This window comes from Mobula hypostoma, chromosome 20 (assembly GCF_963921235.1).
Source record: "Mobula hypostoma chromosome 20, sMobHyp1.1, whole genome shotgun sequence".
Lineage (NCBI taxonomy): Eukaryota > Metazoa > Chordata > Chondrichthyes > Myliobatiformes > Myliobatidae > Mobula > Mobula hypostoma.
The window spans coordinates 45,972,979-45,993,767 of NC_086116.1; the positions used below are offsets into that span (position 1 = coordinate 45,972,979).

At 44.4% G+C, this 20,789-nt stretch overlaps 1 protein-coding gene across 3 annotated transcripts in view; it reads left to right on the plus strand.

Annotated features, from left to right (window-relative positions):
- The window catches only part of LOC134359480 (voltage-dependent calcium channel subunit alpha-2/delta-1), a 761,998-nt gene that overhangs the window by 695,328 nt on the left and 45,881 nt on the right, over positions 1-20,789 (plus strand). For all 3 annotated transcript variants that reach the window (XM_063072791.1, XM_063072789.1, XM_063072790.1), the window contains 4 exons: positions 2,387-2,449; positions 6,794-6,897; positions 7,954-8,049; positions 19,378-19,445. In XM_063072791.1, the coding sequence (XP_062928861.1) occupies positions 2,387-2,449; positions 6,794-6,897; positions 7,954-8,049; positions 19,378-19,445 (331 nt within the window). The remainder of the gene's footprint in view (positions 1-2,386; positions 2,450-6,793; positions 6,898-7,953; positions 8,050-19,377; positions 19,446-20,789) is intronic.

Consider the following 20,789-nt stretch of genomic DNA (forward strand, 5'->3'; position numbering starts at 1 on the left):
AGTGAAGCGCCAATAGAATTGCATCTACTATGGACCTGTTGTGTCTTTATGCAAACTGGGGCAGATCCAAGTCCCTACTCAGGCAGGAGTTGATATGTTTCATCATCAACGTCTCAGAACACTTCATCACTGTGCATGTAAGTGTTACTGGACAATAGTCACCGAAGCAGGTCCCCACATTCTTCTTAGGCACCAGTATAATTGAAGCCTGTTTGAAGCTGGCGAGTACCTCAGACTGTCAAAGCCAGAGGCTGAAGATCTCAGTGAACACTTCAGCCAGTTAAACAGTACTGCTCTTTAGTGATTGGCCAGGTACGTCATCTGGCCCACAGCTTTCCATGGGTTCACCCTCCTGAAGACTGCTCGTGCATTGGCCTTAGGGGCTGAAATTCCAGGGTCATTGAGGGTTGTGAGAGTTTGCGATATTCCGCCATGTTTTGACGGTCCAAGCAAGCATAGAAGGCATTGGGCTCATCTGGAAGCAAATCCCTGGTGTCACCTATGTCACTTGATGGCACTTTGTAAGATGTGCTAGTATTCGAGCCCTGCTGTAGCTGTCGATCATACCTCGTTGATTCAAATTTAGTCCAAAGTTGCCACTTCATTTGTGTGATGGCTTTCTGAAGATCATGTAACTTTCTTGTTCTCTAGACCTGGATGCCTCTGATCTGGCCCTCAGCAGATTGCTTCTGGCTGGGGAAGACTCTGAATGATTCTGTGGGGACACACTCATCTACAATGGTTTTTATAAAGTCTGTGACAACTGTGGTGTATCCATCTAGACCCACAGATGAGTCCTTGAATATGGCTCAGTCAACTGATTCAAAGCAATCCTGCAGCCACTTCTTTGTTGCCCTGATCTCTGGAGCTTTGCTCTTTTGACTGCCTATACGCAGGAAGTAGGACAGCCAAGTGTTCTGATTTCCTGAAGTGCGATCAGGGCGTGGAATGGTAGGCATTCCTTAACTTAGTATAGCAGTGGTCTAGTGTGCTGGGACATCTGATGCTGCAAGTTATATGCTGATGATAATTGGGCAGGGATTTCTTCAAACAAGCCTGATTGAAATCCCCAACCATGATATGAAATGCGCTGGGGTGGACTGTTTCTTGTTTAGTTGATAGCATCATGCAAAATCTCAAGAGTGTGGGTGGCTGGCCGCCAGTGGTCAGGATTGTGGAGGAGAACTCTCTTGATAAATAGAATGGTTGGGTTTGATCCTTAGGCGTTCAAGGTCAGGGGAACATGAGTACAACAAAACTGCCACATGACACAAATACCTTCTTCATCTTTTCCCTTTTCTGAATCATCAGGTAGTTGCATTTGTGTGTGCCAAGGATGTTCATAAACACTTAAAGGTCCCAATCACAGTACAACAGCCCATGGGTATTCAGGTAGTGCAGTTGCCTCCTAGATCAGTAACCTGAGTTCAGTCCTGAACTCCAGTGCTATCTTGTGGAACTTGCACCTTCTCACTGTGACCACAAGGCTTTTCCCTGGGTTCTCGCACATCCCAAAGATGTGCTGACAGTGAGATTAATTGTCCATTGTAAGCCATCCTTACTGTGAAGTGATGTGAGAATCACAGGGCTATTAATAGACACGGAGGAAGGAATAGGCAATTGGAAACTAAATGGGGGAATGGATTTGACAAGATTACTCTGACAGACTTGGCATAGATTGATAGCCCAATCACAAACGAGAGAAAATCTGCAGACGCTGGAAATCTGAGCAACACGCACAAAATGCTGGAGGAACTCAGCAGGCCAGGTCACATCTATGGAAACGAGTAAACAGTCGAAGTTTTGGGCCGAGACCATTATCGGTTGATAGCCGATGTGTATAGATTGATAGCCAACGTGTTGGAAGGGAATAGAATATGAAGCTTCACTAGCTGTCAAAGTCATTCTGTGGGTGCATGTGCGTTGCATTGGACCATCGGAAGTGGGGTTCCCTTGGGAAGATTGCTCCTGGGCTATGTGGAACAATGTAGCACACTGAGAGTGATCCAGGAGTTTCTGGGCACTGACACCTACCATCATATTTTTATCCATTGTGCCAATGACTTCCATTCCAGCACTCTATCCCAGCCCACCCTACCCCATCTTCACTCTCCATATGAAGCAGCCCGGCAGTGACAATACTGACACTCTGTGTCACCCAGTGTCTTTTCCTGCACGGCTCATGACACCACAGAGGAGGTGTGAATGTTACAATTCACTGCTGTGGCAATAGGCATGAAATTCAACGTCGGGTTCACAGCACAGTAATGAAACGTGAAAAGGAATTGCAAAGTCTCATCAGAGTCTGTATTTGTAAGAACATTTTGTGATACTACCAGAGTGATGTTCTACAAATCTAATAATCTAACAACTCTTTATAAAATAGGGCTGGAGTTCTCGCCAGATTCGTAGCGACTGATGGTGGTATTACAAGAATTTACCCTGGAAGGTAGGATTACTACAGATAATTGTACATGTGTTGGGAATGGCGAGCACAGTTTTTGTGATAGCGTGCACTATTTTATTATGAGATACTGTTGGATCTCAGTGCCACATGAGGATTATCAATAAATCCTCTAGTATGATTTGGCTGAAGGACTGTGAATAATCCTGCTGTGCTACATGTACACACCAATATGCACTTAAAACTCACAGTGAGTGTAGTTGCATTACTAAGGAGAAGATGCTTGAGAAGCTAAAAGGTCTGACCATAGATAAGTCACCGGGACCAGGTGGACTACACCCCAGGGTTCTGAAACAGATAGCCAAAGAGATTGTGGAGGCATTAATAACAATCTTTCAAGAATCACTAGATTCTGGAGTGGTTCCAGAGGACTGGAAAATCACAAATGTCAGTCCACTCTTTAAGAAGGGAGAGAGGCAAAGGAAATTACAGGCCAGTTAGCGTGACTTCTGTGGTTGGGAAGATTTTGGAGTTTGTTCCTAAGGATGAGATTTTGGGGTTCTTGGAGGCACTGGATAAAATAGGCCAAAGTCAGCATGGTTTCCTTTAGAGGAAATCTTGCCTGACAAACCTGTTGGAATTCTTTGAGAAAATAACAGGCAGTATAGACAAAGGAGAGTCAGTGGGTGTTGTTTACTTGGATTTTCAGAAGGCCTTTGACAAGGTACTGCACATGAGGCTGCTAAACAAGATTAAGAGCTCATGGTATTACGAGAAAGATACTAGCATGGACAGATTAGCTGACTGGCAGAAGGCAAAGAGTGCGACAAAAGGCGGCTCATGACTAGTGGTATTCCCCAGGCATTTGCTACTTTTCACGTTAAATGTTAATGATCTGGATGATCGAATTGATAGCTGTGTGGCCAGTTTTGTGGATGGTACAAAGACAGGTGGATGGGCAGGTAGTGCTGAGGAAGCAGTGAGTGTGCAGAAGGACTTGGATAGATTAGGAGAATCGGGAAAGAAGTGTTAGATGGAATGTAGTGTAGAGAAATGTTTGGTCATGCACTTCGATAAATTGAATAAAGTCATTGACCATTTTCTAAACGGAGAGCAAATTAAAAAAAATCGGAGGTGCGTAGGGACTTGGAAGCCCTAGTACAGGATTCCTTAAAGCTGAACTTGCAGGTTAAGATGGCAGTAAGGAATAAAAATGAAATCTTAGCATTCATTTCAAATGGACTAGAATATAAAAGAAAGGATGTAATGTTGAGGTTTTATTTCTCATTGGTCGGATGACATTTGGACCCCATATATAAGAAAGTGCTGGCTTTGGAGAGAGTCCAGAGGAAATTTACAAAAATGATCCCAGGAATGAAAGGGTAAATGTATGAGGTGCATTTTATGGCTCTGGGCCCGTACTCATTGGAGTGTAGAAGAATGAGGAGAAATATCCATGATTGCTACTGGGCATCGAATGGCCTCAATAGAGTGGATATGGAGAGGATGTTTCAAATAGTGGGAGAATCTAGGACTAGAGGACACAGCCTCAGAATAGAAACATGTCCCTTTGGAACAGAGATGAGGAGAAATTCCTTTAGCCAGAGCATGGTGTATCGCTATGAAGGCCAAGACATTGGGTATATTTAATGTAGAGTTTGATAGGTTCCTGATGAGTTACAGGGAAAACAAAAGGGAGTAGTTTTGAGAGAGTAAATAGATCAGCCATGATGGAGTGGTAGAGCAGACGATGGGCCAAATAGCCTAAGTCTTATGGTCTAAAGGGTAAACAAAACATACACAACCCACAATCAAGGTGTCAATATTTCTTCAACAAATATATTATCTGCTGTTTGTCATTTAGGATAATGCTGTGTGTTTGTTTATTTAAAATACTTTTTAAACATGAACATGAAAATTTGCCTAGTAGCAATTCGAACGAAGTGACTGAACTAATCTTGAATTTGAAGCTTCCTGCGCAATAAGATTCTGAATAAAATGAGCAAATATTTACTCTCCAACAACTTAAATTTATCAAGAATGTACCTCACAGAGCGAGAAATAGAGATCAGCTTCATTTCCACTCAGCCTATAACCTCTAGATTAATTATTATTATCGGGAAGCTTTTAATGTTTCTATTGTGAAGACCATTCCAAAGTGCCCTAAGAAAAGCTATAGCTAAATGAATGTGAACTAGTTAAAATAGAATATGTAAAAGAAATAATATGTTGCAATTTTAAATAAATGAATCTGATATTATGTGTATGACATTCACTATAAACTGTTTAGTTCAGTTTTGAATTCCTTAATATTCCACACTGTGCTATCTGGATTGAGCACCAAATACAACTGAAGGTTTACTCTGCACTAAGAATGCATTCATTTAATTTTACAGCTGTCCTATTCAATTTAGTTTATATTATCTTCAGTTTACTGATTTTGGTTCAATGTTTGTATTTGCCGTTGACCACACTTCATTTTGATGTGGAGCTGTTGTTTACACAAATCTGAAATCATAAGAGTAGGAACTCTAGATTTATTTTATTTTATTTACAGATACATCACGGAATAACTCTTCCAGTCTTTTGAGCTATGCTACCCAGCAATGCCCAACAATCCCTGATTTAACCCTAACCCAATCACGGGACAATTTACAATGACCAGTTAACCTACCTGGAGCAACCGGGGAAAATCCATGCCTTCCATGGGGAGAATGTACAGAGACTCCTCACAAAGGGTGCTGGGATTGAACCCTGAACTCGGAGCAATGATGCCCGAGCTGTTGCAGTGTCACAGCTACCGCTACGCCCCATTCTTCTCAGGACGTTTCATGTGTCTTTCCACTCAGGTCGTTTCAACACCATGGTCTAATTCTACAATGTCTAATTCCTAACTATTAACCAACGACAAGCTTTTCTCTATGGGGACACATAATGGGCCTTCGTTTCAGATGGAGTGAAGTGCTACAGAGTTGATGCACACTCTGCCCTCAGTTATAGGGAGTTTGGTCATTTGCCATGGGGTCGACACTTACAGTACCACATTGATAGTACCTACCCCATTTCATCAGTGGGCCGTGCTGAGCAGCACCACATTGGACCCTTTTTCCATAACAAACCCTTGGAGAAAGGCCCTCAAGTGCAACTAATCACTTTCCTTCTGGTTTGATTGCTGATGAAGTATTGGGGTTATAGAGTAACGTTGACCAAGATGCCCATCTAATTGAGTCTCCATTTGTCTGCAATTATCCATATCCATTTAAACCTTTCCTATCCATATACTGTTATCAGAACGCCTCAACCACTACTTTCGTAGCTCATTCCATATACACTCCACCTTTGTTGCGAAGAAGTTGCCTGTCAGGTCCCTTTTAAAATTCTCCCTACTCACCTTAAACCTGTGTCCTCAAGTTTTTGATTGCAACTCCTGGGAATAAAGATTGTGAGCATTCACTCTTTCTGTTCCCCTCTTGAAATTATACACTTCTGTAAAGTCATGCCTCTGTTTCCCACACTCCTAGGGATAATGTCTTAATGCATCCATTCTTTCCCTATATCTCATGCCCTCATACTCATAAACCTTCCTCAGCTTGACTTCCCTGAGATTTGAACAGAGTAAGAGTTATGTGGGTGGTGGGGTGGAGATACGTCTCTACCAAAGGAGGTGTAAGGCGCTCCTTCCCTCCTCTTGCCTGCAAGTCACCCTTGGGCAAGATGTAGCACCTCAGTAGCACCCCCCAACGCCCAATCAGAGTCGCATGAGTCCATGGGACCAGATGGTGGATAGTTGTTTGAGCAGCTGGTGCATATCGCAAGTCCTGGTTATGCGACCACTGACACCAGACAGACAATCTCTGAAGAGTACTGATAATGGATGGGGTCACCCATCTTGTAAAGACACTGCCCAGAAGAAGGCAATGGCAAACCACTTCTGCAGAAAAATTTGCCAAGAACAATCATGGTCATGGAAAAACAATGATCACCCATGTCATATGATACAGCACATAATGAAGGGTTATGTTGACAATGATTAAAAAGATCTGCTAAGCAATAGTCTGGGAACTTGACCTGCCTCCCTAATGTGTCAGTGGGATCCTCTCTCGTTTCTAACCCCCTGCTGGGTCCTAGCAGAGCAACATCACAGCCCAATTGGAATCCCGGTCCTTTACAGAGTCAGTGATTCACTTGCTGACTGGTCAGGCTGATGGTTAGTTAGGGTAAGCTGGCAAAGTGGATGTTTATCTAATTGAGTGATTGGGATCATTCTGCATCTGGGAATCCCTCATCCCTTATTAGTATTATAAATAAAAAGAGAAAGCGTTCTGAACATTTTCATCTTTTTATTTTACAGCATGGCCTTTTATCATTTTAATATTATCTTTCTTTCAGTGCTGCAGAAGAGTGGACAGAAAATCCTGAGACCTATGAAGCAAGTTACTACAAAAGAAGTCTTAACAACAATCTTTACATCTTCACTGCCCCTTACATCAATAGTAAGATTATCGTGATTTGCTTGATCAGGGTTATTAACCAGTAAAGATGGAAATGTAATTAATTATCATGGAGACTTGCTAATTTAACACCCAGGCATTGTCTAAATTGTTAAATCTCCTTCACAGCTGAAGTCAGTGGAAGTGATGTCAGGGCTGTTGCATGGAACTGGGGATATGTTGGGTTGCCAGAGTGTGAAGGAAATGGGACACAGAATGAGCTAAGCGCTGAAGGGAATGGTTAAGAATGGATGCCAGTCAGACCGGAGAGATCAAAGGCCGAGGAACATTTCTGAATTTGTATTGGCCCCTGTCATCCAGCTTTGTTGATTTTCAACAGGGTAAAATTGTCAGTTTGGGCCTCCCAAACCGGTTGGTTAACACAGGGAAGTGGAGCTGCTGACGCCACTAGGGTGGATCTTTTATGGACTATGCTATCTTTTTAAACTGGGATAGAGGCTGTCAATTGAAATGCAACTCAAGAAACAGGCACATGGAATTGGTTCCTACAGGAGGATAATTGCCAACGTAGACTAATCAGGCTCCCAGACTGCTTCCATATTGTAACTTTTCGTAAGACCCTAACTGATTCCGAAGGCTGAATGATCTTCCTGAAATGTAATATATTTTTTTTAAAGAAGAGTGATGCATTTCAATTCACTCTCTACATACTCAAGACATCCCATGTGCTTCTTGCTGGTAAATTATCTTTGACATGTGCTCATTGCTGTTCTGTTGGCAGCAAACACATTGATTAGTGCAAAACAGATCCTACATGCGATTAATGACGAGATTACGTTGGGACGGAATTGTTAAAGAATAAATACCGGCCACAACATTCCTGTGACAAAACTAAATACTGCTCTAGCTGAAACTCTGACCTGAGGTAGAAAAGAATAGAAATATTCAGCTGTTCAGGCAGTACGGTCAGGAATGGGAATGTTATTATACACCCTTTGAAACGCAGAATTCAGAGAACATTGCACTGCTCTGCTGCGTGTCAGAATATCATTACAAGTAGCGGAAGAGCTCTTTACTCTCTGCTCACTCTTATTACAGAAACATGGGACGGAATACAGAGCAGTGTGGAATCTGGCATTATGGTCAGTAGGGCAGTTGAACTTAAGATCGACGGGAAGCTTTTAAAACCTGCAGGTAAGTTACCAGTTGCTTTTTATTGCTTCACTGTGGACTAATTTCTTATCTTTCCACTGATAATTTCACTGTGCCTGGGGCTGAATTTTGGAGGTGGTCCCGTTGCTTATGGTAAAGTCTATGCCTCCTGTACCCCTGCTCTGCTCCTGTTGAGTTTAGGGCAGTACAAGAAATCAAATGCGCCATTGTATGCTTGCGTACTGTTAAATACATAGTGGTCGGAAATGTTCAGGGCAGTCGGAACGGAATTCAGATTGTCCTCTTATGCTTCCTCCCTGCTGCAGTTCATTATTAAATTGGAATAGATGGCTGCGTATTCTGTGTGCTACCCTGAACCCTGACTAGGCCTAACTCGACTTGTGGCACTGGACACTATCTCCAGAACAACATACATAAAATGCTGGAGATAGTACCTATGGAAAAGAAAAAACGATTTCGGGCCAAGACACTTCATCAGGACTGCTGCAGATTTTTTTCGTGTTTGGGACACTATCGCATCTCTGATTGCAGACTTCCCCAAAATCAGACATTTAGAGATTGTGCTCAAATTCTCAAAGGGACATCACTGGTCTACTCCTATCAAGACTGCTGAACTGTTCCCATAGACTTCCACTTTGCTACTCTTACACAGAGTCCATGCCTCTTTCTCCAGGAGCACACCTTTCTTATAACCGCAGCTTCCATTCATTCATAGGGAATACTCCTCACTCAAAATTATGGCTTCATGTAGGGAGATATCCCTTTAAGAGTTCCCAGTAAAGATTGTGCTTGCCAAATTAAAGTGAAACAACCACAAGAACCTGCAAATCATTCACAGAAGGCGCTTGGCTGTAAACAACAACGCTAATTTTGCATAGCATGACAATGGTTTTAAACATCAGCGTGACTCACAAGGCAACCCAGAAATGGCCGGTGCTTGAAATCTAAAATAAATACAGAAAATGCTGGAAACACTCAGTGGGTCTGTTCAAAGAGACATGAGGGACTGCAGACGCTGGAATCTGAAACCACTAATAATCTGCTGGGAAAAAAATACTCAGCAGGTCGAGCAGAAGCGGAGGGAAGAAAGGAATTGGCCACGTTTCAGGTCAGGCCCCGAAGAAGGGATTTGACCTTGAACATTGACAGTTTCTTTCCTCCCACTGATCTGCTCAATATGCTGAGTTCTTCCAACTGATTGTTTAGTGTCTCTGTTTAAGGAGAAACTAGGAATATTTCAGGTTGAAAAACCCATGCTAGAAATAGGAAGATTTTATTTGCAGAGAGGATGTGGCAGAGATACATGGGACAATGGGACTGTCTGTAGTGGGATTAGGCCAGGCCATGATGATTAAATTTTAGATAACATCTTTCAGTTTATAAACTAAGGAAATTTTAAATTAAAATAAAGCCCGTCGTTCCTTCCTGAAACTCCATTTTGGCAAGTCAGATCATTTGTCTGTACTCCTGCTACCTGCATACAGACAGAGCCTAAAGATCAAGGCTCCAGCAATCAAGACATCTAAGAGGTGGTTGCAGGAGGCTGAGGAACGGTTTCATGATTGTCTTGAGCCAGTGGACTGGGTCATGTTCAAGAACTTCTTACAAGCACCTGTTAGGGTGCATTCTCCAGTTACCTTATAAGGTAACTGTAGCCTTCAGCCAGGAGCAGATGTCATCAGGTGGTTCCCAACCTTCACCGAGTGTTTCAACCCTTAACGATGACACTCTCCAGTTGGTGGGCCGGCAGTGGTGGCAAAATCACTGCCCATCTGCTCCTGGCTTCCAGGTTCCCTCCACTCGCCTACTCCAAATCCTACAAGAGGCTCGTTCTGCCTCTTCTCCCATCCAGCGAGCTGCTTGTTTTTTGCTCCTTTCGTCCAGGCCCAGATCTGACAACAACTGCCATGCTGATTTGGCTGTGAAACCTCTGCAGCCGATCTCCACAGGGAACAACCATGCCTGCCATCCCTTGTCTTTACACTCCTGCACGAAGGGCTGGTACTTCAAGGCCTTTCTCTTGTGGGCCTCTTCCCATCCCTCCTCCCACGGCACAGTCAGCTCGTCTGAGGACCTGAATGACTACACCAGGGTCGATACAGACTATTAAAACAGCTGTGGATGAGTGTGTCCCCACAAAATTATTCAGGATTTCTCCCAGTCAGAAGTCCTGGATGAACAATGAAATCTGCTGAGAGTCAGATTAGAGGCATTCAAGTCTGGGATTCAAGAATGATAAGAGGTGCAGGTATGATGTCCGGACAGTCTTCTCTCAGGCAAAGTGGAGATTTCAGACTAGACTGAAATCAATGAGGCAGAGCATTCCACAGATTTACTACTTTCTGGCTAAAAAAATTTCCTCCTTACATCTGTTCTAAAGGGTCACCCCTCAATTTGGAGGCTGTGCCTGTAGTTCTGGATACCCCCACCATAGGAAACATCCTCTCCACATCCACCCTGTCTAGTCCTTTCAACATTCGGTAGGTTTCAGTGAGATCCCCCGCATTCTTCTAAATTCCAGTGAGTACAGGCCCTAAGCTGCCAAACACTCCTCGTATGTTAATCTCATCATTCCCGGAATCATCCTCGTGAACCTCGTCAGGATTCTGTCTAATGACAGCACATCGTTTCTGAGATATGGGGCCCGGAACTGCTGACAATTCTCTAAGTGCGGCCTAACTAGTGTCTTATAAAGGCTCAGCATTATCCCCTTGCCTTTAAAGAAGCAAGAGGCAATCTTCCCCTTGAAATAAGTGCCAACATTTCATTTGCTGTCTTTACCACCGACTCAACCTGTAAATTAATCTTCTGGGAGTCTTGCACAAGGACTCCTAAGTCCCTCTGCACTTCTAATGTTTGAACCTTCTCCCCATTTAGATAATAGTCCGCACTATTGTTCCTTTTACCAAAACGCATTATTGTACATTTCCCAACACTGTATTCCATCTGCCACTTTTTTGCCCATTCTTCCAATTTGTCTAAGTTCTGCTGCCATCGTATTGCTTTCTCAGACCTACCTATCCCTTCACCTATCTTTGCATCATCCATAAGCTATGCCACGAAGCCATCAATTCCATTATCTAAATCATTGACAAACAATTTGAAAAGTAGCGTTTCCCAATACTGACCCCTGAGGAACACCACTAGTCATGGGCAGCTAACCAGGGAAGGCCCCTTTTATTCCCACTTGCTGCCTCCTGCCTGTCAGCCATTCTGCTATCCATGCCAGTATCTTCCCTGTAACACCATAGGATTTTATCTTGTAAAGTAGCCTTATGTGTGGCACCTTATCCAATGTCGTCTGAAAATCCAGGTAAATGACACCCACTGCCTCTCCTTTGTCCACCCTGCTTGTTATTTCCTTGAAGAACTCCAACAGACAACATTTCCCTTTACTGAAACCATGCTGATTTTGACTTATTTTACCATTAGTCTCCAAGAACCTCAAAACGTCATCCTTAGTAATAGACTCCAACACTTTCCCAACCACGGAAGTTAGGCCAGCTAGCCTATAATTTCCTTTCTTTTGCCTTCCTCCCTTCTTAAATAGTGGAGTGACATTTGCAGTCTTCCAATCCTCTGGGACCATGCCAGAATCAAGTGATTCTTGAAAGATCATGACCAGTGCATCCGTTATCTCTTCGGCAACCTCTCTCAGGACTCAGGGATATAGTCCATCTAGCTTAGGGTGACTTACCCACCTTTGAGTTTAGAAGAAGAAGAAGAATAGCCCTTAACTCGGCAGTGGAGTTATCGGGGCACTGTCATGACGGTGTTTCCGTAGCAAGTTATTCTTGTTTTTACAAGGCTGAGTTGCTAGCCCAACACTCTACTCGACTTAGATTCGAACTCGGGAACCTTCGCACTGGAGTCCAGCGCTGATATTATTGCGCCACCAAGAGGGACAATCTTTGAGTTTACCTAGCACTTCTTCCTTTGTAATACGAATGGCACTCACTCCTGCTCCCTGACACTTAAGGACCTCTGGCACACTGCTAGTGTCTGCTGCATTGAAGACAGATGCAAAGTACCCATTCAGTTCATCTGCTATTTCTTTGTTCCCCATTACTACCTCACTGGCATCTTTTTCCAGTGGTCCAATATCAACCCTTGCCTCCCTTTCATTCTTTATATAACTGAAAAATCTTTTGGTATTCTGCTTTATATTATTGGCTAGTCTGCCCTCATATTTCATCTTTTCCCTTCTTATAGCTTTTTTAGTTTCTTTTTGTTGAATTTTAAAAACTCCCCTATCTTTGAACTTCCCACTCACTTTTGCTACCTTATATGGCCTTTCCTTGGCCTTTATGCAGTCCTTAACTTCCTTTGTCAGCCACTGTTGCCTACCCCTGCCATTTGAGAACAACTTCTTCTGTGGGGCATAGCTTTCCTGCACCTTGTGAACTATTCCCAGAACCTTCAGCCAGCTTCTGACATGGGTGACAGCAGAGCTTCGCTTCCAGATGAGCTCAAGGCCTTCTATGCTCGATTTGACCACCAGAAGAGGGAGGAACCGTCGTACACCCCCAAGTCTCCTTTGGTCTCAGTATCAGTTCGGCACGGACTAGAAGGGCCGAGATGGCCTGTTTCCGTGCTGTAATTGTTATATGTTATAATGTATGGGTTGCCTTCAAGAGAGTGAATCCAAGGAAAGCATGGACTACCTGGCCGAGTACTGAAGTCTTGTGCCAAGCAGCTGGCTGGTGTATTCACAAATATCTTCAACCTCTCACTCCGGCAATGTATGGTAACCACCTGCTTCAAGCAGGCTTCATTCATTCATACTGGTGTCCAAGAAAAGCGCACTAACCTGTCTGAATGACTATCGTCCAGTGGCACTTACGTCCACAGTGGTGAAGTGTTTTGAGAGCTGGTGTTGAAGCATATCAGCTCCTGTCTGAGTGGTGGCTTGGGTCCTCTCCAATTCAGCTACCGAACCAATAGGTCCACAGCAGGTGCTATCTCGTGGGCTCTTCACATGTCTTTGAAAAGACCAGACAGCAAAGGTGCAGATATCAGGATGCTCTTTATCGATTACAGCTCAGCATTTAACACCATCATCCCCTCAAAACGAACCAGTAAAATCCCAAGTCCTGAGCCTCAATACTCCCTTGTGCAAGCGGATCCCAGATTTCTTCACTTGTGGACCCCAGTCAGTTCGGATTCACAAAAACATCTCCTGCACAATCTCCAGCAGCACAGGAGCAGTGTGGGGATGTGTACTTAGCCCCCAGCTCTACTTGCTTTAACCCTATGACTGTGTGGCTAAGTACAGCTCCAATACTTTCTACAGGTTTGCTGATGATGCGGCTGTTGTGGGCTGTATCAAAGGGGGTGCTGAATCAGCAAACAGGAGGGAGATTGAAAACTTGGCTGAGTGGTGTAATAACAACAACCTCTCACTCAATGTCAATAAGACCAAGGGACTGCTTGTGGACTTCAGGAGAGGGAAACCAGAAGTCCAAGAGCCAGTAGTCATCAGAGGATCAGAGGTGGAGAGGGTCAGTAACTTTAAATTCCTGGGGGTCACTATCTCAGAGGACCTGTCCTGGACCCATCATATAAGTATAATTGCAATGAAAGCACAACAGCGCCACTACTTCTTCAGGAGTCTGTAGAGGTTAGGCAGTCACTGGAAACCTTGGCAAACCTCTATAGACGTGTGATGGGAAGTGCTGACTGACAGCATTACAGTCTCGTATGGGAACATCAATGCCCCTAAGCAGAAAATCCTACAGAAGGTGATGAATTCGGCCCAGTACGTCATGGGTAAAGCCTTCCCAACCTTTGAGCACATCTATAAGAAATGCTGCCATTGAAAAGTACCATCCATCATCAAAGATCCTTCCCACCCAGGCCATGCTCTTTTCTTAATGCTGCCATCAGGCAGCAGGTACAGGTGCCTCAGATACCACGAGATTCGAGAACAGTATTACCCCTCAACCATCAGTCTCTTGAACAGAAGCGGGTAGCTACACTCATTTAAGGACTCTTTTACAGTATATTGTTATTATGTTTCTATGTTTATTATGTTTCTATGTTTATTGCTATTTACTTATATCTGCATTTGCACCATTTGTTTACAGTTTACAGTCCCTGATGCTTAGATCATAGTTACTGTTCTAGAGATTGGCTAAGTATGCCCGCAGAAGAAGAATTTCAGGGTTGTATGTGGTGACGTGTGTACTCTGTTAATAAATCTTACTTTGAACTTTGTGCTTGAAGAAGGGAACATTGAAAAACAAATAAATTAAGGAATGTTTGCTTCTACAACTTCTGTCAGGAAATGTAGACGAAGCTTGACCCAACTACAGAGAGTGGAGACGATTTAGCGGAGAATGATTACTTTAATAATAATCTGCAAAATAACAAGCTATGAGGGGCCTCAGAACAAGAGGGAAGAGATACTGAACACAACAAGGCTAGGAGTAAATGGTTGTGGCTGACTGGTTTGACGGGTGAACCAGAGCTGTGGATGAGAGCTGGGTTTAAAAAGGCTGCAGGTGATGAGTTGAAATGTGCGGCAGCTGACTCCTGTTAGCTGAGTGGAGACTGGGACACGCCTCCCTGTACAGGCCTGACAGGATCCCCCACTCCTACGGCCACATCTGATGGCCCATGGTGATTTGGAAGGGTCTGGTGGAACTCCTTGATGAGTGATGTATCCAAGATGAAACTGGATGGCATCCAAGACCTCTCCGCCAGGCCAGACCCTTCCCAATTGATCAGGTACTGCACTTCCCATCCACAATGTGATAAAATCTAGGTCAATGTGGGACCACAGGCTTCGAGGGACTGGTAGGAGCCACAGGAGCCCAGAGGGGTGCTGATTGGAAAAATTGTACTGGGATCTTGAAAACCAGGTACGCCGTGTCAGGTTGTCAGAGGTGTTGGCTAGAACAGGCTCATGTTATAGGGCCTGGCAGATCTGGTTTTCAAGATCTCAGATGAGTGGGGCAGTGATCTGCAAGGATGGAGTGATGGGCTTAGAGTTGATCTCCATTTTGGCTGAGTCGAACTGTCATGACAGTCCATCCATTTTAGTGTCCTTGGAGCCAGGTTGGTTGGTGATGGTGTAGTTGAATTGTTCAAAGAAGAGGACCCAGCAAGACTAACGTGGGTTGAGTTGCATGCATATGCGGTTCTGGTGGTCAGTCCAGGTCAAGAACGGTTCGACATTCCCCATTAGTCAATGTCTCTATTCCTCCAACATGGTAAGTAGCTCCCCGTCTCCTACTCCATAACGGTGCTGTGTGGAGTTGAAATTGTGCAAGGGTGTGTCTTCCCATCTGGTCCTCACCGGAAGTGGATAGTCCCAGTGCCCACATCAGATGCTTCCACTTTCAGATGCATCTACCCCACCACAAAAGATTTGGAAGGGTTCAGATGGCGGAGAATGGAAAGGTGGTGAAGTGTCTCTTAAGTTCCTTGAAAGTGTGGTCCACAGCAACGGACCATGTTCTCTGTGAGGTAGGTGGCTTGGTGAGAGACGTGAAAGGAAAGGTGATTTGGTTCTAGTTTCTGATGAACCAGTGGTAGAAGTTCGGAGAAGCCCAAGAAGTGCTGTAGCTGTTTGACGGTATTCACTTTCTCTGTGTCCATGGTTTTGCCTTGGGGTGAAAGGACATAACCCAGGACAGATGTGAGTGGTGTGTGGAGCTGGCATTTTACTAAATTGCAGTATTGGTGGTTTTCAAGGAGATGCTGAAGGACTGAACGGATGTGCCAGATGTTTTCTTGGCAGTCCTTGGATGTCATCAAGACAGATGAACATATACCTATCCAGCATGCTTTGGAGGATCTTGTAGAGGAAGACTTGGAAAATGCCTGGTTTGAAGAAAGTCTGGAAGGCATTCATAGGGGTGAATGGGTGTTATGAATACCATAAACAACAGGAATTCTGCAGCTGCTGGAAATTCAAGCAACACACATAAAAGTTGCTGGTGAACGCAGCAGGCCAGGCAGCATCTCTAGGGAGAGGTGCAGTCGATGTTTCAGTTAGTCCTGATGAAGGGTCTCAGCCTGAAACGTCGACTGCACCTCTCCCTAGAGATGCTGCCTGGCCAGCTGCGTTCACCAGCAACTTTTATGTGTGTTGTTATGAATACCATCTTCTGTTCATCCCCATGGTGAATGCAGATCAAGTTGTACGTGCTCTGTAGATCCAGTTTGGTGAAGACCTGGGCCCTGCAGAATGTTTCAAATGCACTATCCATCAAGGGAAGACAGGAGCTGTTCTTAATGATTTTTTTTTAATCCACAGTAGTCAATGCAAGGACAAAGATTCCCATCTTTCTTTCTGACAAAGGAAAATTCCACACCAGCTCGGCGCTGGGATGATGGAATGAAGCCATACTGTGCAGCACTTTGGCGATGTGTTCATTCGTGGGCTGGATCTCAGGAGGGGAGAGGGAGAACAGACACCTGGAGGAGGGGTGGTGCCCAGGGGAGGTCGATCATGCAGTTTGTATGGTCTGTGAGGCTTGTTTCCCTTTTACTGAAGGCAATGACTTTGTCGTGATATTCCAGTGGGAACTGGGTGAGGTCGAGAGTTTCCTCCAGCTCCACAGGTGAGGTCAGCTGAGGCTGCAGGCAAGTGGTCTGGCAGGTGAGTCCCCAATTTAGCAGAGAACCGGATGACCAGGCAAAGTGAAAGTCGTGACTGGAGAGCCAGGGGTAGCCCAAGATGAGAGGAGTTTTGGGTGAGTCGATAAAGAGGAATTAGATGAACTCACTGTGCACTTTGATGTTTATGTGCACAGGCTGTGTGCGTTCCAAGCCCCAAAGGACATCCATCAAAAGCCATAATGTAGAAGGGGTTAGAGATAGGCACACACAGAGTCCAGTTCAGAAAGTTGCCTGCTGCACTGGAATCCACCTGAGCCTCCTGTGTACAAAGAGGCGTCGGGGAGTGGAGGAGGACAGAGTGAGTGAGTTGAGTTATGGTGCTGGAACAAAGGTGAGGGGAGTTTTCCAGAGAGAAGGCCTTTTGTTTCTATCTGGTGGTGCTGTCTTCCTGGATGCAGCGGGTATTTGATACATGGGTGATCAGTGGCTCCGCAGTAAATGCACAAGTTTTTTCTCCACTGACTCTCCCGCTCTTGGTTGGGGGGTGGGGGTGGTGTTAAGGGAGAGATCCCTAACTCCATAGTTTTGGAGGTATTGCTGATGAGGGTCCTGCTGCCTGAAGTGGTCTGGGAACAGAACTGGGGTTCCGGCTGATGATCTGTTAAGGGTTGTTCCATAAGATGCTTGTCAACACAGAGGGTCAGAGCGATGAGGCTTTCGAGGTTGGTGGGCATCTCTCAGGTAGCTGCACTCCGCTGCAGGTGTCCTGAGTTCCACTCTGTAATCCAGCACTCAGCGTTAGTCTTGATACAGGTGGAGTATCCAATCCATTGCCCCCTTCCACTTCCTGGATGGTCAAAACCTGGCATACCTCAGCAGTGAAATCCTCATATTTATTGCAAAGGGGAGTTTTGTTGTCCCATTTAGCAGTGGCTCAGGTCAGAGCTTGCCCAGTCAAAAGAGAAACAATGAAGACAAGCTTGGCTCGGCCTCCAGTCATACAAAGATGGCTGGAGGATGAGTGTAAGACACACTGGTACAGGGAATTGCAATATCAGGCGGGGGTGGGGGGGTATCCGTCAAAGTATTCAGGCATGGGAATCTGGGGCTTCGAGGGAGGTGGTTGACTGGCACGGGGTTGCAGTATCGAGACAGAGAGTTGGAAGAGAGTGGTGAGCAGATGGTCAATGGTTTCCTGGGGCTGCGAGATTGTGTGCTCCTGTCGATGCACTGCTTCATTTAGGCAATCACACTCTGTTGGGTCATTTGTGGGTTCACCTATCCTGTCAGGAAATGTAGAGGAGGCTTAACCCAAACATGGAGACAATCTCTTTGATAAAAAACTGCAAAATAACAAGCCATGAGAGGCCACAAAACAAGAGAGAATGGATATTGAACAAAGCAAGGCAACAAGGTAACTGAAGGCCAGGAACAAATAGTTGAGTCTGACTGAATTGATGGATGAACCGGGGCTATGAATGAGAGCAGGGTTTAAATAGGCTGCAGGTGATGAGTTGGAAGTGAGTGGCAGGTGACTCCTGTTAGCAGAGTGAGGACTGGGAAGTGTCTGACTGTGCAAGCCTGACAACTCCAGGTAGTGTATTCTCTCCATGTTGGAAGTGGGCCGTTGTGCTATTGTCATCTATCTATAATATTAGATTCATTTTTCTCTCACCATTAGCTCCAGTTGAACTGCTGGCCATTTCTTACAGCTCTGCAATTTGCAGCTTCTATGATCCTTTGCTTCTGTTCTCTCTAACTTCCCTCATTCCATAATTTTTATATGTTCTGTTGTTTGCTGCCTGTCTGTCACTATCGGTCCTCATTAAACTATGAAGCAGATGACTCCAGCTGTAGCTCATTCCCGTGGCAACCCTGGCCTCACCTTATCAGATATTCCCTTTGGCCTGGCCACCCTACTCTGCCCTTAGGGCAATTTTAACTTGTTTTATCTTTTTTAAGCTCTATACTGCAAAAATACCTGACTTGAAACATTAGCTGTAGCTGTTTGCCAGATGCTACCTGACCTACTGAGTGTTTTCAGCACACTCTGTAATTTAAGGGTGACTTATAATGCTATTTTAATGTCAGAAGAAGGCACAGAACAATATATAAACCTTACTCACAAGAAGTGGTTGATTGTTCTCTTGCATCCTGTTCACAGGCGACACTGCACATCTGTTGCATGGACATAACACGTGCACATTCCAGAAACTTCTTGGTTCTGCACATTGCTTACCTATTCAAAGCTATAAACACAAAATTATAGAGGAACTTAGCGGGTCAGGCAGCATCTATGGAGAAAAATAAACGGTCAACATTTCAAGCCCATCAGATTGACTATTCCTTGCCATAGGTGCTGCCTGACTTGCTGAGTTCCTCCAGTGTATTGTGTTTGTTAGTCAGGATAATCAGCATCTGCAAAATCTTTTGTGTTTACCTCTTCAAAGCTGATGGGTGTGTCCCAATTTATTTGAAAGGCTGTCAGCATACTTATTTCAGCTAAAGAGCATGAACAGCTTCTGTGTGATTTCATACCACAGATTGTATACAGTACTGCTCAGTGTGATTCCAGTCTCAGCCAGTTAGAATCACAAGGAAGGAAGAGCAATGCTGGTTTTTATTTCACCTAAGATGGTAGGAAAATAGCTCTTCTATTTATTGGTTAAAGAATGACAAATACAGTAGATTATTTGAGTTTCAAAATGAGAAGAAGGAAGCATAATTCCTGCTGCTACCTCTTTGGACGTACTGATGCACAGATTTCTGATTGGTTTGCAGTTGTCGGAGTGAAGCTTGATGTAAACACCTGGATGGAAAACTTCACAAAAGTAGTCAGTAAGAGCAAGGTAAGAGCATGAAACGAGTGATTTACAGAGTCATACATGGAATGTGGCTGTGGGTAATGTGTGGCTGTCTTTAATGATAATATTTTTCAGAAACAATAACCACAATTGTTGTTAAAGTTGAAACTATTTTGGACAATCAGTTGCAGATCCTTTCTTGTTAACTGATGTTTATAATTGTACTTGTGACTTCAGTTTCCTTTCGCCCCACTGAAGGTCAAAAGTTCCTGGACATAAGAATTTTTCCCTGAGGAAGTTGGAGTCTGAGACCTTGAAAGTCCCCATAATTCATAACTTACCTTTGAAATCCTGTTAGAGATAGAGACAGCATGTGGGATGATTCCAGATAAGTTAGTGAGCAAGTCTGGGATGTTCCACCTTTCTGGGGAATTCCATGTGTGAATATGAAAAGCGTCAGAACGAGTTTGACTCGTTCTTGCTGACTGTGAAATTACAGGGTTGTCGTGAAAACGCATCTGCTTCACTAATGTCCCTGGATTGTGTCTCTGGTCTGTTTGTGACTCTGGACCTATCAATGTAATTAACTCTTACCTGTTCCTGAATTGAGAAGGCAATGAAGGACAAAAAATAAATATCTACATAAATCTGGTTTATTGTCACTGAAATTTGATGTATCATGCAGCAGTACAGTGCAAGACAAACTATTACTGTAAGTTACATGAGAAAATAAAATAAATACTGCAAAAAAAAAACGATGCGAATGATTGTAAGATCAGAACAGCGAGTTGTTGGTCTATGATCTCGTTGTTGCAGGAGAGAGAGAGCCTGTCTGAGATACCAAAGTGCTGGGTTATGGACTATAGATTTTGATGGACTCTAGATCAAGGTCTCTTTGGGGGATTTTTCTATTCCTTACATGATGTGTGGGGGGGGGTGAGGGGTCAGTACTTCTGCTGGCGCAAGTTGGGGGGGGCATGGGCTGATGCTGCTGCAGCTGCATGGGCTTGTGAGGGGGGAGTGGGGCTCTGGGGTTCTACTGTTTCTATCATTCATTCATCGGAGTTTCTCGGATCTCTGCGAAGAGTAAGAATTTCAGATTGTGTACTGTATACATGCTCTGATATTAACCATTTGAACCATTTGAAAAAGACTAAGGAGCTGGTGGTATACCTGAGGAGGGCTAAGGCACCGGTGACCCCTGTTTCCATCCAGGGGGTCAGTGTGGACATGCTGGAGGACTACAAATACCTGGGGATACTAATTGACAATAAACTGGACTGGTCAAAGAACACTGAGGCTGTCTACAAGAAGGGTCAGAGCCGTCTCTATTTCCTGAGGAGACTGAGGTCCTTTAACATCTGCCGGACGATGCTGAGGATGTTTTAC